This window comes from Gobio gobio, assembly GCF_949357685.1.
Source record: "Gobio gobio genome assembly, chromosome: 23".
NCBI classification, from domain to species: Eukaryota; Metazoa; Chordata; class Actinopteri; order Cypriniformes; family Gobionidae; genus Gobio; species Gobio gobio.
In genome coordinates, this window is record NC_137119.1 from 4,487,556 (window position 1) to 4,502,716 (window position 15,161).

Sequence of the window (15,161 nt, forward strand, 5' to 3'; positions counted from 1 at the left end):
TAATGGATGGATGCACTTTTATGATGGATAGATGCACTTTTATGATGGATAGAGGCACTTTTATAGTGGATGGATGCACTTTTATAATGGATGGATGCACTTTTATGATGGATGGATGCACTTTTATGATGGATAGAGGCACTTTTATAATGGATGGATGCACTTTTATAATGGATGGATGCACTTTTATGATGGATAGATGCACTTTTATAATGGATGGATGCACTTTTATGATGGATAGAGGCACTTTTATAATGGATGGATGCACTTTTATGATGGATAGAGGCACTTTTATAATGGATCGATGCACTTTTATGATGGATAGAGGCACTTTTATAATGGATGGATGCACTTTTATGATGGATAGAGGCACTTTTATAATGGATGGATGCACTTTTATGATGGATAGATGCACTTTTATAATGGATGGATGCACTTTTATGATGGATAGAGGCACTTTTATAATGGATGGATGCACTTTTATGATGGATAGAGGCACTTTTATAATGGATCGATGCACTTTTATGATGGATAGAGGCACTTTTATAATGGATCGATGCACTTTTTTGGGCTTAAAATGTTGGGCTCCCGTTCACTGTCATTATAAAGCTTGGAAGAGCCAGGACATTTTTAACTCTGATTGTATTTATCTGAAAGAAGTAAGTCACATCCACCTAGGATGTCTTAAGGGTGAGTAAATCATGAGGTGTAGGGAACAGGAGAGAATCGCACGTGCCTTTCATTTCGCAACATCTAGGGAAGCGCGTTTTTAACACACTAGGTAAGGAGCGGGTGCTATCATTGTATGTTGAGTTTTGAGTCTTGTGTTAAGCAGTTTTATTGGGGAATGGGATGTAGGTAATGTGTTTTTTTTGGTTTTATTATTTTCTTTGATTTAGCCCTGTTTAAGTTCCTACTCCCTGGTATTGTTTTTTTTCCCCTCCTGGTTTGATTTTGTTATTGTGAATAAATTACCCCGTTTTCTTAATTTGCTCTTGTGTTCTTTTTGCACCAGCACAGTTGATAATGTCTACCAAGGTCAAAAAATTCGGGGATCTATTTATTTATTTATTTTATGTTGTGCTCCCTCATGCCCTTAGCCATCTTTGGGACGTAACAGCGGTCCAAAACAAATTGGTGCCAATTGGCTTTCAATTGGTTAAAATTAAACACTATCTCAGCTATTACACAAAAGCAGACTGGATTTTAATAATATGAGTACCAATTTCCTTAAATATGTTGTGTCCAATATAGTACCTTACTGAAAACCCAGATTAAACTCTCTGTGCAATGGATGAGAAGCTTTTCTTGGATCCGAGCCCCACAATGATATCATTCAGTCCACCTAAATTTATAGGGCAGGCTAATTTCATTTCTCACTAATAAGGAGCTCAATTACAAGCTACTAATTCACACCGTGTCTCTAATGTTACGCTGCATGTTTTCACAAAGGTGAAATCAAACGCCCTCTGGCAATGGAGCTCAAGTCAAATCTCCATTTGAAGAGTTTTTAGAGCAAACCTAAAACAGGTTATCCTGTGACACAGGGGGCTGTAGCCTAGAAAGCCTTCTGAGCACCGCGGCTCTTGGATAATGATCTAGTCGGAGCAATGAAGAAGAAGAAAAGAGTTTCAAGTTATAGCATGAGCCAATTCACAATCGGACCCATACAGTGTTCGGACACAAAGTGATTTTGATGTTCTTGCATGGTAAAATGATCTATACAGGTAATCCCGACATTACACAGCAGGATGAAATAGAGCAGGAAGAGACACAGCGAGGAACATGAAGAACAACAGGTCAAAGGCCCATAGGACGGGTGAAGAATTCGTACGGTCGGCCTTCCTGTGGAGCATGTTGTAGTGATTGAGGCCTACCTCGACAAAGCCTCCAAATGCAGCAGGAGGCCTTCAGGTTTCTCATAGTTCAGGAAGAGATACTGAGAGACAGATGTTACGCTCCATATGAGAAAATCTCCATGAAGACCAAACAATGCTTTGTAGAAACACCGAACAGGCCACATTCTGACCCATATGGAGGATCTAGACTCAATGCTCTTACATTTCATTTTAAGAGATAATGACAAAGTTCTTCAATCTGAATTCTTTGATGAATAAAACAGCATTTATCTGACAGCCTTTGTAACATTATACATGACCATTCAGAAGTTTACGGTCAAGATTTATTAATTTTTTGGGCAAGAAATTATGCATTAATTTGATCAAAAGTAAAGACATTTATAATGTTACAAAAGATTATATTTAAAAAAAAAAAGTGTTCTTTTGACTCCTGAAAAAAATTATAATAATCATAAATGTTTCTTAAGCATTAAATCATCATATTAGAATGATTTCTGAAGGATCACGTGACACTAAAGACTGGAGTAATAATAATAAATTCAGCTTTGATCACAGGAATAAATTACACTGTACTATATATTTAAACAAAAAAAGTTTAGAGTTATTTTGAACTGTAATAATATTTCACAATATTACTGTTTGTTTTGTATTTTTAATCAAATAAATGCTGTTTTGGTAAGCATACGAGACTTCTTTTAAAAACTTGTTTTTAAAACGTACCGATCCCAAACTTTTTTTTTGATGCACATACTTTTTAATAAAAATATATTTAAAAAAAATTGTAGTCAAGGTGTAAGGATATCATTCATTTAACTTTTACCTTGATGGTTACACCACATTAAATTTTTTGAGTCATTAAATTAAAATTTTGTAAAGTTTTATTTTAATCATTTTTCTTCCCCTTTTCTTTATCTTGGACAGTTATTGACCCCCAGACCTGCAAGTCTTGACCGTATACAATTGTTATATTCAAAATTTATAAGATGTATCCAAGAAAAGCCACAGAGTTTTGGAGAATAACTATTTTCTCCATATATCAGCCCAAAGGCAAGATACAAATATGAAACAATTCTTCTCAGCGCCAGCTATTCTTACTTCAAGGTGAACTAACACCTTTATGTTCATTTCACGAATACACTGGTGCTAAAATAGAGCACATTTACATTCACCCCGTTGCTTATCGTCATCTGACAGTATCAACCGAAAACAGACCTTCCAAACACCTCAAGCTTTTCTTACGACATCCCAAAAAAAACAATCAAGAAATAAATGATCCGGTGCAGAACGAAAGGTAAAAATAGCAGCTTAATTCTTCTGCTCTGCTAAAATGAGAGTGTGGTGTTTGGATTATGGAAGAAACCGACAAGCAAAGTGCTTTTAAACAGGATTACTAGTGAACGCCACGAGACGCGCTAATCTCATCGCGGGTTGCAGTGTCACATTCAGAGTACTCCATCTTCCCTCGCTCCCTCCCCTTTCCCCTTCTTTTAATTTGGAATATTGCTGTTTCAAAGCACTGAATGCTTGTCATCGCTGCAAAAGAGCAGCCATTTTGCGAAGATAATTGGCCTCTTTCTCATTGGTTGCCTTAGGGAGACTAGGGAGGAAAACAGAGAATCCACCTCTCTTTGATTCATTTAAAGCCAAAGGCACTGACCATCGCAATGAGGCCAGAATCAAGAGGGAAGCAGCAAAAGATGCAGATCCCATTCTTCTAACAGCAAAGACATATGGCTCCACAACCAAGAGAGTTCCAGGTCAACAACAAACGGAGGCAACGGTCATTTAGAATATCTCAAGATGAATGAGACGGAGCAAAGGGAAGCCACTTCTTACGAGTCGTCCTAAAAGTGCTCCATTTGGTGTAAATTGCTTCGATTTGTGCCAGACAAAAATCCTAACCCTAGACTTACTGAGCCAGTGAAGCATATCAGCCTGTCACCGGAAAAAAAAAACATTACTTCAGTCAATAACATACTGATTAATATTATGTCCTAACTGGATATTCTAAAAGTAATGGTAGACCAATGAAAAAGATAATGGATAGAAGTAGTTCTCAAAGTACTCAAATCATTTGTTTGTGAATAAGGTCTTTTTAGCTCATCAAATTTGGACTCCACAAATGCATTCACTAATTGGGTAAATGGGATTTTTTTAAATAACACTGAGTTATCCATGATAGAAACAAGACTCAAAAATATATCCTGTATATCGCCCAGCACTAGCTTAAACAGTAACATTCAGGTCCATTCAAACCAAGAACTATAACTATAAAGCTAACTAGAGTGCCCTCCACTAATATTGGCACACTTGGTAAATATGAGCAAAGGCGGCTGTGAAAATAAATCTACATTGTTTATTAATTTGATCTTTTATTCAAAGAATTCACAAAATTCTAACCTTTCATTGAAGTAAAACAATTGAGGGGAAAATCACATTATGGAATAAATGTTTTTCTTTAGTTCATGTTGGCACGATTGGCATCCAAGATCCTTCAGATTCCCAGCTCTTCTCTTCAGTTCATCACTCATTTTCATTATAGCGTTCAGTTCAGGGAACTGGGACGGCCATGAAGCTTCATTTTGTGCTTAGTGACACATTTTTGTGTTGTTTTTTATGTTTGTTTTGGATCGCACTGCCCATTATAAGATTTCTAACAGAGGCCATCAGGTTTTGATCTAGGTTTTTTATCTGTTGGTATTTGCTAGAATCCATGAAGTCCAGGACCTCCACCAAAAAAATAGGCCCTCAACATTAAATATCCAGCGGTGTATTTAACCGTGGGCTTGGGGTACTTTATATCCCCGTTTGTACCAAACCCATCGGGTGTGTTTGCTGCCAAAAGGCCCTTTTTTTGTGTCATCTGACAACAAAACCAGGTCCCGTCTGAAGTTCCTGTCGAGTCTGACAACTGAATATGCTGGAGTTTGTTTTTGGATAAGTGAGGAGGATTTTTCTTGAAACCATCCCGAACAACATGTGGTGATGTAGGTGGTGTTTGATCATTTTTTTGTCTTTCTGACCCCAAAACTCAACTAATCTCTGCGATTCTCCATCTGTGATCTTGGAGAGTCTTTGGCCACTCAAAGTCTCCTCCTCGCTGTGCATTAAAGGATTAGTTCACTTTTAAATAAACTTTCGCTGATAATTTGCTCACCCCCATGTCATCCAAGATGTCCATGTCTTTCTTTCTGCAGTCGAAGATAAATTAAGGTTTTTGATAAAAAATTTCAGGATTTTTCTCCATATAATGGTCTTCAATGGGCCCCAAACGGTTCAAGGTCCAAATGACAGTTTCAGTGCAGCTTCAAAGGGCTTTAAACGATACCAGCCGATACCAGACCTCCCTGGTGTGAACGGCCATTAGAGCTATTATTATTTGTGTGTAGTCATAATACGCAGCTACTTTAGAATGATCACCAATGCAGAAAGATGATTTTGCCTCCATAGGTGTGGTTACAACATCTCCTAACCAGCCAAACCTTGACTACTAGATCTAAATAGGTCTTTTAAACAAGTTCAGTAACTCTGTCCCTTAAATGGTTAGTTCACCCAAAAATGAAAATTCTGTCATTAATTACTTACCCTCATGTCGTTCGACACCCGTCAGACCTCCGTTCATCTTCAGAACACAAATGAAGATATTTTAGTTGAAATCTGATGGCTCTGAAAGGCCTCCATTGGCACAATGCACGGTTCACTCTCAAGACCCTTAAAAGGCACTAAAGACGTCGTTACAAAGTCCATCTCACTACAGTGGTTCTAAAATAACTTTATGAATCGGCGAGAATAGTTTGTGTGCGCAAAAAACCCCTAAATAACGACTTCTATAGTGATGACGATTTCAAAACACGGCCTCATGAAGCTTCGAAGCGTTATGAATCAATGAGTCGATTCAGCAGTTTGGCGGATTGACACGCGATCCGAATCATGATTCGACTCACTGATTCATAACGCTTCGAAGCTTCATGAGGCCGTGTTTTGAAATCGTCATCACTATGCAAGTCGTTATTTAGGGTTTTTTTGCGCACAAAAACTATTCTCGTCATTTCATAAAGTTATTTTAGAACCACTGTAGTGAGATGGACTTTGTAACGACGCCTTTAGTACCTTTTAAGGGTCTTGAGAGTGTAAAGTGCATTGTGCCAATCCATCAGATTTCAACTAAAATATCTTCATTTGTGTTCCGAAGATGAACGGAGGTCTGACGGGTGTCGAACGACATGAGGGTGAGTAATTAATGACAGAATTTTCATTTTTGGGTGAACTAACCCTTTAAATGAATATGCTATATGTTGCTTTCCGGTAAAAAAGGGATACGGCAATAGAAAAACCTCACCTTTCGCTCTAGACTATTGGTTCCACTGGTGGTGTTGGTTTTCAGAAACCCTGCCGTGGTCGACCAGCGTGTGGGATTCTTACGAGACGGTTCCTCTGGCTGGAGCTGGACTTCGGGAAGACCAACCAGGGCCGGATCACTGCTGCGGCGCACATGCAAGGGCATGTCTGAAACAGAGAGATGAGAAAGATCTTGTTAACAGCATATTTTCATGCATCTCACTCCAAAGACGGTGCACTAGGACATCCTTCCAATATGGCCAGAGATAACAAACACAACACTTTGGCTCAGTTTTCTCAATATCCAACAGAAAGGCCCTTTTCAGCCCTGCAAAAGTGTGACAGGGACACAGTAGTACATTTATGCCTGACACAAAGCCAGTTCCTTTGAGCCTTGCAAAGAAAGGCGGTGGCAATAGGACCATTTAGCTGGGCTTGTTCTGTGACACGCGCTCACCACACACGCTTTTGAAAAGATGGGAGAGGCGAGACAGAGGTGTCCCTGTGCTGCTGAGCTGTAATGGGTTTGAACTGGAGGGCAGGTAGGGGGGGGATTAGTCAGATACTGGTTCACACTTTCTGTCTCACACAGCTCAGAACGCTGGTCTGTGCACGTGGACGTGTACAAAGTAGTCTTATTTCTACACCTTTTTACTTTTTGGTAACACTTTCTATTGAGTATGTATATTTAAATGCACACTGAAGTGCCTTGAAATGTGCAAAGTGTTGAGGTAATTTCCACTGAAACAGGAAGACAGGGCTGGACATATTGAACAGCTCCTCCCCTTTATTAAAACAGCCAATGGCGTTTCGTTTATATCACAGCTCAGCCAGAGCCGTTGAACTCAGTAAAGCCGCAGTTTCCTCGTAATCTCTAACCGATTCTCCTCCATATAGCTTTAAAATACTGTGCAGAATTCAAACGGGTCTGATACGTTTTCTGCTCTGTGGCGACTAGATCACATGATCCGCTCTGTGCTATCGTGTCTGTGAACCGGAGCTGTGGCACTGGCTGATCGTTCCCTATCCCCTATATAGTGCACTGTCTGATGGTTCCCTATCCCCTATATAGTGCAATGGCTGATGGTTCCCTATCCCCTATATAGTGCACTGGCTGATCGTTCCCTATCCCCTATATAGTGCACTGGCTGATCGTTCCCTATCCCCTATATAGTGCACTGGCTGATCGTTCCCTATCCCCTATATAGTGCACTGTCTGATGGTTCCCTATCCCCTATATAGTGCACTGGCTGATGGTTCCCTATCCCCTATATAGTGCACTGTCTGATGGTTCCCTATCCCCTATACAGTGCACTGGCTGATCGTTCCCTATCCCCTATATAGTGCACTGTCTGATCATTCCCTATCCCCTATATAGTGCACTGCCTGATGGTTCCCTATCCCCTATATAGTGCACTGTCTGATCATTCCCTATCCCCTATATAGTGCACTGCCTGATGGTTCCCTATCCCCTATATAGTACACCGTCTGATCGTTCCATATCCCCTATATAGTGCACTGTCTGATTGTTCCCTCCCTATATAGAGCACTGTCTGATCGTTCCCTATCCCCTATATAGGTCACTGTCTGATTGTTCCATATCCCCTATATAGTGAACCATCTGACCGTTCCCTATCCTCTATATAGTGCACTGTCTGATCGTTCCGTATCCTCTATATAGTGCACTGTCTGATTGTTCCCTATCCCCTATATAGTGCACTGTCTGATTGTTCCCTATCCCCTATATAGAGCACTGTCTAATTGTTCCCTATCCCCTATATAGGTCACTGTCTGATTGTTCCATATCCCCTATATAGTGAACCATCTGACCGTTCCCTATCCTCTATATAGTGCACTGTCTGATCGTTCCGTATCCTCTATATAGTGCACTGTCTGATTGTTCCCTATCCCCTATATAGTGCACTGTCTGATTGTTCCCTATTCCCTATATAGTGCACTGTCTGATTGTTCCATATCCCCTTTATAGTGCACTGTCTGATTGTTCCATATCCCCTTTATAGTGAACCGTCGGACCGTTCCCTCTATATAATGCACTTTCTGATCGTTCCCTATCCCCTATGTAGTGCACTGTCTGATTGTTCCCTATCCCCTATGTAGTGCACTGTCTGATCGTTCCCTATCCCCTATATAGTGCATGTCTGATTGTTCCCTATCCCCTACATCGAGCACTGTCTGATTGTTCCATATCCCCTACATAGTGAACCGTCTGACCGTTCCCTATCCCCTATATAGTGCAGTCTGATCGTTCCCTATCCCCTATATAGTGCACTGTCTGATTGTTCCCTATCACCTATAAAGTGCAGTCTGATCGTTCCCCATCCCCTATATAGTGCACTGTCTGATTGTTCCCTATCCCCTATATAGTGCATACTAAGTTTGAACACTTATATCTTCTAAATTTCGAATTGAATGTTGTCATTGTTTTGGAGCACACTAGCTTAGTCCCTCAATCGTCCTCAGATCTCAGAATCATACAGTCTCTGAAAACGGAAGAATTGGAGGATTTTTCTGAAGAACGTTGGGCAGTTTAACGGCTCAGGACAAACAAGAGACTCAAGAACAACCATCACACACACACACACACACACACACACACACACACACACACACACACACACACACACACACACACACACACACACACACACACACACACACACACACACACACACACACACACACACACACACACACACACACACACACACACACACACACACACACACACACACACACACACACACACACACACACACACACACACAGCCGTGGATCATCCAGGGAAAGACTTTTGAATTATATCTTATTTTATAAATGCACCTATTTTTTGACTCGTGGACTATATGTAAACATATTTTTTGTAAAATATCTTATTCAGGGCAGCGCTAAATAAAATATAACATGCATTTTGTATGATCCCTCTTATTTTGTTAAAATTATTCACATTTTCACAGATTCTGCAAGGGCTGTGCAAGACCGTATATATATATATATATAGATGCATGCATATTTAATAGAAAGTTCACCATTTTATGAACATCACAGAAGCTCTAAAACCAGTTAAAGACAGTGACATTTTAGACCTGAGGGGGGAAAATAAACACCCCCAGGAAACCTTCTCTGCCGATTTCCCTGACAGAACGTTGTTTTTTCTCTTTTCTAGGGTCTGTCCCACGCGTTGGCCACAGTCAGTGTGAATGTAAAGTGTTCACATGTCATCTGCAGTTGTGTCTGAGTGTGGACAGGCAGATTTACTGTTAGTGTCTGGCCACCTGGCAGAAGCTCTGAGCGCTTGGAGCGCTTGAAATTTCTCAGCTCTCTGGTCTCCGGGTTTATGACTTGCTACGAGTGTATGTGGTACATCCATAATTATGCAAATGTCCCAGCAACCACCTGTCATCCCTCGACAACGTCCTGCCACAGCATATGCCCATATTGCGGCTACCATCTGATAGCGTGCGCATGCATATGCAGCTCACAGGAAGTCCCAATTTTACAGACGTAGAATGTTTCGGTCAGGCCACAACTCGCCGCATGCAGTCCCAATGAAAACACAACCGTGAAATCCGAATAGCCCGAGGCCATGCACAAATACTCAGCAGACCATGGGAGGCCATATTATTCAATTACCAACTGAACTCAATAACGATTTTTGATACACTTCCTTTTGTCAGTGGTCAGTTCACATTCAGTTCATAATGACGAGGCCCCTCAGTCGAAGTGTAACTGTATCACTCGAACCTATGTCTGTGATTATATTCAATAATTAGCTTAAGGCCAAGACGGCTCGAAACGCACAGAGATGGGTCTCAAGAACAAAATAAAAGATCAGATGACATCCAAATGCGTTGTCTAGGCCTCCATAAAATTACATTACATATTACTAACGTCAAACAAGAAGTGACATGCGGATTGCAGATAATGGGAGCGGGAACTAATGGGGCTTTCAGAGAACAACGCAACAAAGGCAAAAACTGTGTTTTATTGAATGTGACACGGTTGTTGAACTCGGCCAAATCGCATCTGATCAGTAACATCAAAAATCTAGAGTACAGGGGAAGCCAAAGGATGTCTGTGGAATCTATTACGCAGAAAGTCTGGAAATGTCGGGAAACGAATATTTGAAATCACGATGAAGATGAAGGCCATGTGGAACTTCTCAACCAACCTCATACTTTTCCCGTCCAATTTTTGGTTGTTTTCGTTCCCAAGTTCTTCATTTGACCACAGCAGATTCTTTGAATATATTCTGGGAGCAGGTGGTTGCTCATCTAAAGCATGTGTTCATATCCTTATTTGATTTTGTTAAGAATCTAATCACATCTTTAAAGAGATTCAGACCACATGCTCGTCTGCAACATGTCGCATTATTATACTCATTTGCTCAACGCGGGGGAAATATTTTTCTTTTCCCGGCGTATTAAATGTAACAAAGATGTTCTGCAAAATTATCCAAAGACAAAAATATCTGTTACTTAAATGGGTCCTATAATGCCCCTTTTTACAAGACGGAAAATAAGTCTCTGATGTCCCCAGAGTGTGTTTCAGCTCAAAATACCCCACAGATCATTTTTTATAGCATGTTAAAATTGTCACTTTTTGAGGGTGAGCAAAAAAGAGCAGTTTTTGTGTGTGTCCCTTTAAATGCAAATGAGCTGCTGCTCCCACACTCCTTCCAGGAAGAGGGTGGAGCTTCAAGAGATCATGTCTCACGCACTGAAAATGTCCGAAACTGTTCAGGCTTTTATGTTCAAACCGGAGTTGGACAATGATGGAGAGACTCAAGAAGAAGAAAAAGGACGTTTCTGGAGGGATAGTTGATGAATTTATGAGTTATGAGCATATTCTGTCATGATAATCTCTAAAGTGCTGGTGTGGGAACTGTTGTGAGATGAGCCAGAGAATATCTGCTGATGAAGAGAGAACAGGGATAGTTTAGTGTAATTACGGTTATAACTTACATCTTGCTTTATGACATGCTATTGCATTTGTGTTCGTACTGTTTTGCAATAAATGTGAAAGATGGATGACCGCTTGAGCGGCTCCCAAATGTGCTCGACTACAACAACTCTTCCTCTTCTCAACATAAAGACAGAGCGTATTTAGGCCAACTTCCAAACACAAATGAAGATATTCTTTATGAAATCTGAGGGATTTTTGTCCCTCCGTTTAAAGTCCATCGTAAAAATAACTAATCGAGTGTCTAATCCAAATTCAAGTTTCCGAAGAGACACAATATATAATGTTGAATATAATGTATAATAAAGCAATGGGGGAATTTGTGGGGGCTGAACTTCTGATAATAATAATACACTAATAATAATAATAAAAAGAATAAAAAGTTTTTTTTAAAGTTTTTTTTAAACGTCTATTTTGGCTTAAAATATCGGGAGACATATCGTATCGTGAGTTCAGTATCGCGATTTATATCGAATTGTGACACGAGTATATCGTTACACCCCTAACATGTCCTGTCTCTGATTAGTGGGTGTAGTTCTCAGTGTAATATAACAGGTCAAGCTCTGTCTCAATGGCCTCTATCCACTTTTGTGTACTTACATGCTAGTTTTTTGGGGGTCAACAGCTTATAAAAACTTCTGGGTTTTTGGTTCTGTGTTTTTTAGCTTGTTTGCTGTACACCTTGACACATATCAGCTTTCAGACATTGTTCTGTTTTTTGTTATAAGTCAGAAATGACAAGGAGGCGCTACACGCAATACAAAGTCAATGGAGACGGTTTGATTGTTTCCCCCCCGGTGGGCGTGGCCTTCAGATTATGACGCGTATCGCTCGGTCTCTATGGCCTTTGTTGTGTGTTCCCGAGGGCGGGGTTATGTAAATTGTAGGGTTAGTGATATCACAAACCCGTGAAGAAGCTTGTTGTAGTCCCTACCAGCGGTTTTTGTAGTCTTTAAAAAGTGATTTCTGTAAAAGAAAATATCTCCATTTGCTTTGAACTTTGAAACATTACACACTAAAGCCGCGTTTCCACCGAAATTACCCGGAACAATTTGTACCAGGAACTTTTTTTACAGGAACTTTTTCCCCCCAGACCTGCTACTGTCTGCGTTTCCACTGCGGTCTAAAGTACCGTGAAGATTAGGCAAATTAGTCCAGAGATGTGGGACTGCGCACGACTGCTCCTCCCAGTTACCGATGGACAGGAATCATTTTTGCGCTACACTGTCTGCAACAATAACAAGTATGAGGAGATTCAAGCAGCGCTGCTTTTGTTAGTAATGTATTGGTTTACTAAAGAGGTCATTAACAAAACTGCGGAAAAGAGACGAGCACTGATACTAAAGCGTATTCTGAAAGCTCGTAAAGCTAGATTTAAAATAAGACAACTTATGTTATTATCAGCGATTACAGACATTGACCGCGCGATTGCTGAGACAACGCGCGCCATCGGACAGAAAGAGCAAGACTGATATTTAATGAACGCAGAACGAACCTCGCAAGTCTTTTAAAAATGCCGGTTGAAATAAAATGCTGTGTGAGCACAACCAATCAGCATGTTCAGCGCCCAAGTCCCACCCCCGAAAGTTCCCGAACTTTGAAAAAGTACTTCCTCGGGAGCAGGGCCGTTTGGAGGGGGAAATATTTACCCAGAACTTCATTTAGACCCTGCGGTCGAAACACACTGAGGACCAGCCCAAAGTTCCTAGTTCCTGGGGAAAGTTCCTGCGGTGGAAACACGGCTTAGCTAAAAGTTAAATCATAATCAACCACCCCTTTAAAGGGATAGTTCACCCAAAAATGAAAATTATCCCATCATTTACTCACCCTCAAGTCATCCTAGGTGTTTATGACATTCTTCTTTCAGACGAATAAAATCTGAGTTATATTACAAAAGTCCAGGCTAATCCAAGCATTAGAATTGCAATAATAGTTGCTCTGTTTTTGAAGTCCATAAAAAGTGCATCTGTCAGTCAAATAACTGCTCGCCGCGGCTCTGGGGTTTTAATAAAGGCCTTCTGAAGTGAATCGACGCATTTGTGTACGAAAAATATCCATATTTAAGTAAACTTTCGGCCGACCGCCTTCCGTGGAAAAGTGTTGAATGTTGAAAGTGAAACTCAAGATGCGTTTGTGACGTCATGACGAGCCGACCTGGTCGCGTTAGTCTTTCCATCGGCAGGGGAACTTTCAAAAATTTTTCCATATATTGAACAGGGAATGCGGTCGCCGAATATAATAATAAAGTTTTGATAAAGTTTTAAATATGAATATTTTTCTTACACAAACGCATCAATTCGCTTCAGAAGGCCTTTATTAACACCCCAGAGCCGCGTGGAGCAGTTATATGATGGACAGATGCACTTTTTATGGACTTCAAAAACAGAGCAACTATTAATCCAATTCTACTGTAATGCTTGGATTAGCCTGGACTTTTTTAATATAACTCTGATTGTATTCGTCTGATAGAAGAATGTCATATACACCTAGGATGACTTGAGGGTGAGTGGGCTAATTTTCATTTTTGGTTGAACTGTCCCTTTAAGCCATAAGTCTGTCATTTGATTTCTCTATCAATACCTCAAGCAACCACCAACTTTATCATGCACAAACGATACTGGGGTAGAGTTTAAAATATTAAAACCGGCCATTACAATGAAAGCATGGCTGGCAGAAAGCATGTGATGCTGCTCTGACGATATAGCTTTTGTTGAACAGCCCATGTAGTAAGTACACATGGAGGACGGCGTTTTATCCCTTTCTCCCTCTCGCGCCACTCCAGCCAATATGGGTTCCTAATGTGTGATCGGATTAGCTTTTCTCGGCCAGAAATTGGCTTCCCCTGCGTTTAATAACCAAGACGACCACTTAAAGGCCTGTACCCATCGATCTCAGGTGTGTTAGGGGTATGGCCAGCGCCTCTAATGAGACCAAGCACCAATTTCAGCTCTCCATGGAGGATTATGAATAGAGGGGGAAACACAGGCCTGCAAATAACCTAGACACCAAAAGATGGGGTTAAACTCACCAGGGACGCCCTCTCAGACATCATATTTACATCTCTAATCCGCCGCCTCTCGTCGAGGGCCGTGTGGCGGAGATTTGTGGATCAGTCCGTGATTGAGAGAGAATCTGCACTGGGATCTTCATTCATTCACAAGCGTGACCCTTACACGAGATACCGTTCTCTTGAAACGTAGACATCATAATATCATCTCTAACTTTTACTCGTTCCTCTATAAAGCTCGCGTTTTCTGCTTCGCTGAGTTGGCACTAATAACATGCAATTTACTTCGGACTTTTCAAACACAGGGCTCTCTAATATATTACTTACTGCTTCCAATCATTTAAATTGCCCGTGTGTCCATTTTGTCCTTGCGGGCCGGTTACCTGCCAAAGGAAAGTGTCCCTGACTGGCTGCCAGTGGTGGGTAATGGAGAGGACGGGGAACGCTGAGGAATACTGATCAGACGGAGGAGAAGGAGGAGGAGGAGGAGGAGGAGGACACTGCGATGAGCAGAAGCAGGAACAGGCCAAGGCTGTAATTCCCATTTCATCTTCTTTCCCCCTCTGTCGCCTTTCATATGTTGCAAATGAAATGATTGGCTAAATTTTATGGATTTCTTTGGCTGTTCCAACTACGACCTTGGTTTTCTGACGGATAAATATTCTATGCTTGAAGGACTGACCAGCGTCTGAACGTTTAGAGTCTAATTGAAGGGGCCGAGTTAATAAAATATGAAATAATGTCTTTGCTGGAACACTTTTTAAAGAGTCAAGTGTCACCAGAGCATCCATATTGATATCTCTGGAGGTTTAGACACGGACCTCTTTCAACTATATCTCAACCTACATTTGCATTTGCCACCGGGGGACTAAAAGTCCTCCTAAAGGAGAGAGCTTAACTTCGGGAAAAAGAGCCTTTATAGTGCAATGGGAAAGCGTTCAAAAGGAATATTTTTGGGGAATTTGTTCCAAGATAAG

At 40.8% G+C, this 15,161-nt stretch overlaps 1 protein-coding gene across 1 annotated transcript in view; it reads right to left on the bottom strand.

Annotated features, from left to right (window-relative positions):
• Positions 1 to 15,161, bottom strand: part of pard3aa (par-3 family cell polarity regulator alpha, a) — a 753,733-nt gene that overhangs the window by 436,268 nt on the left and 302,304 nt on the right. The window contains exon 4 of the mRNA XM_079805963.1: positions 6,199 to 6,365. Within this exon, the coding sequence (XP_079662089.1) occupies positions 6,199 to 6,365 (167 nt within the window). The remainder of the gene's footprint in view (positions 1 to 6,198; positions 6,366 to 15,161) is intronic.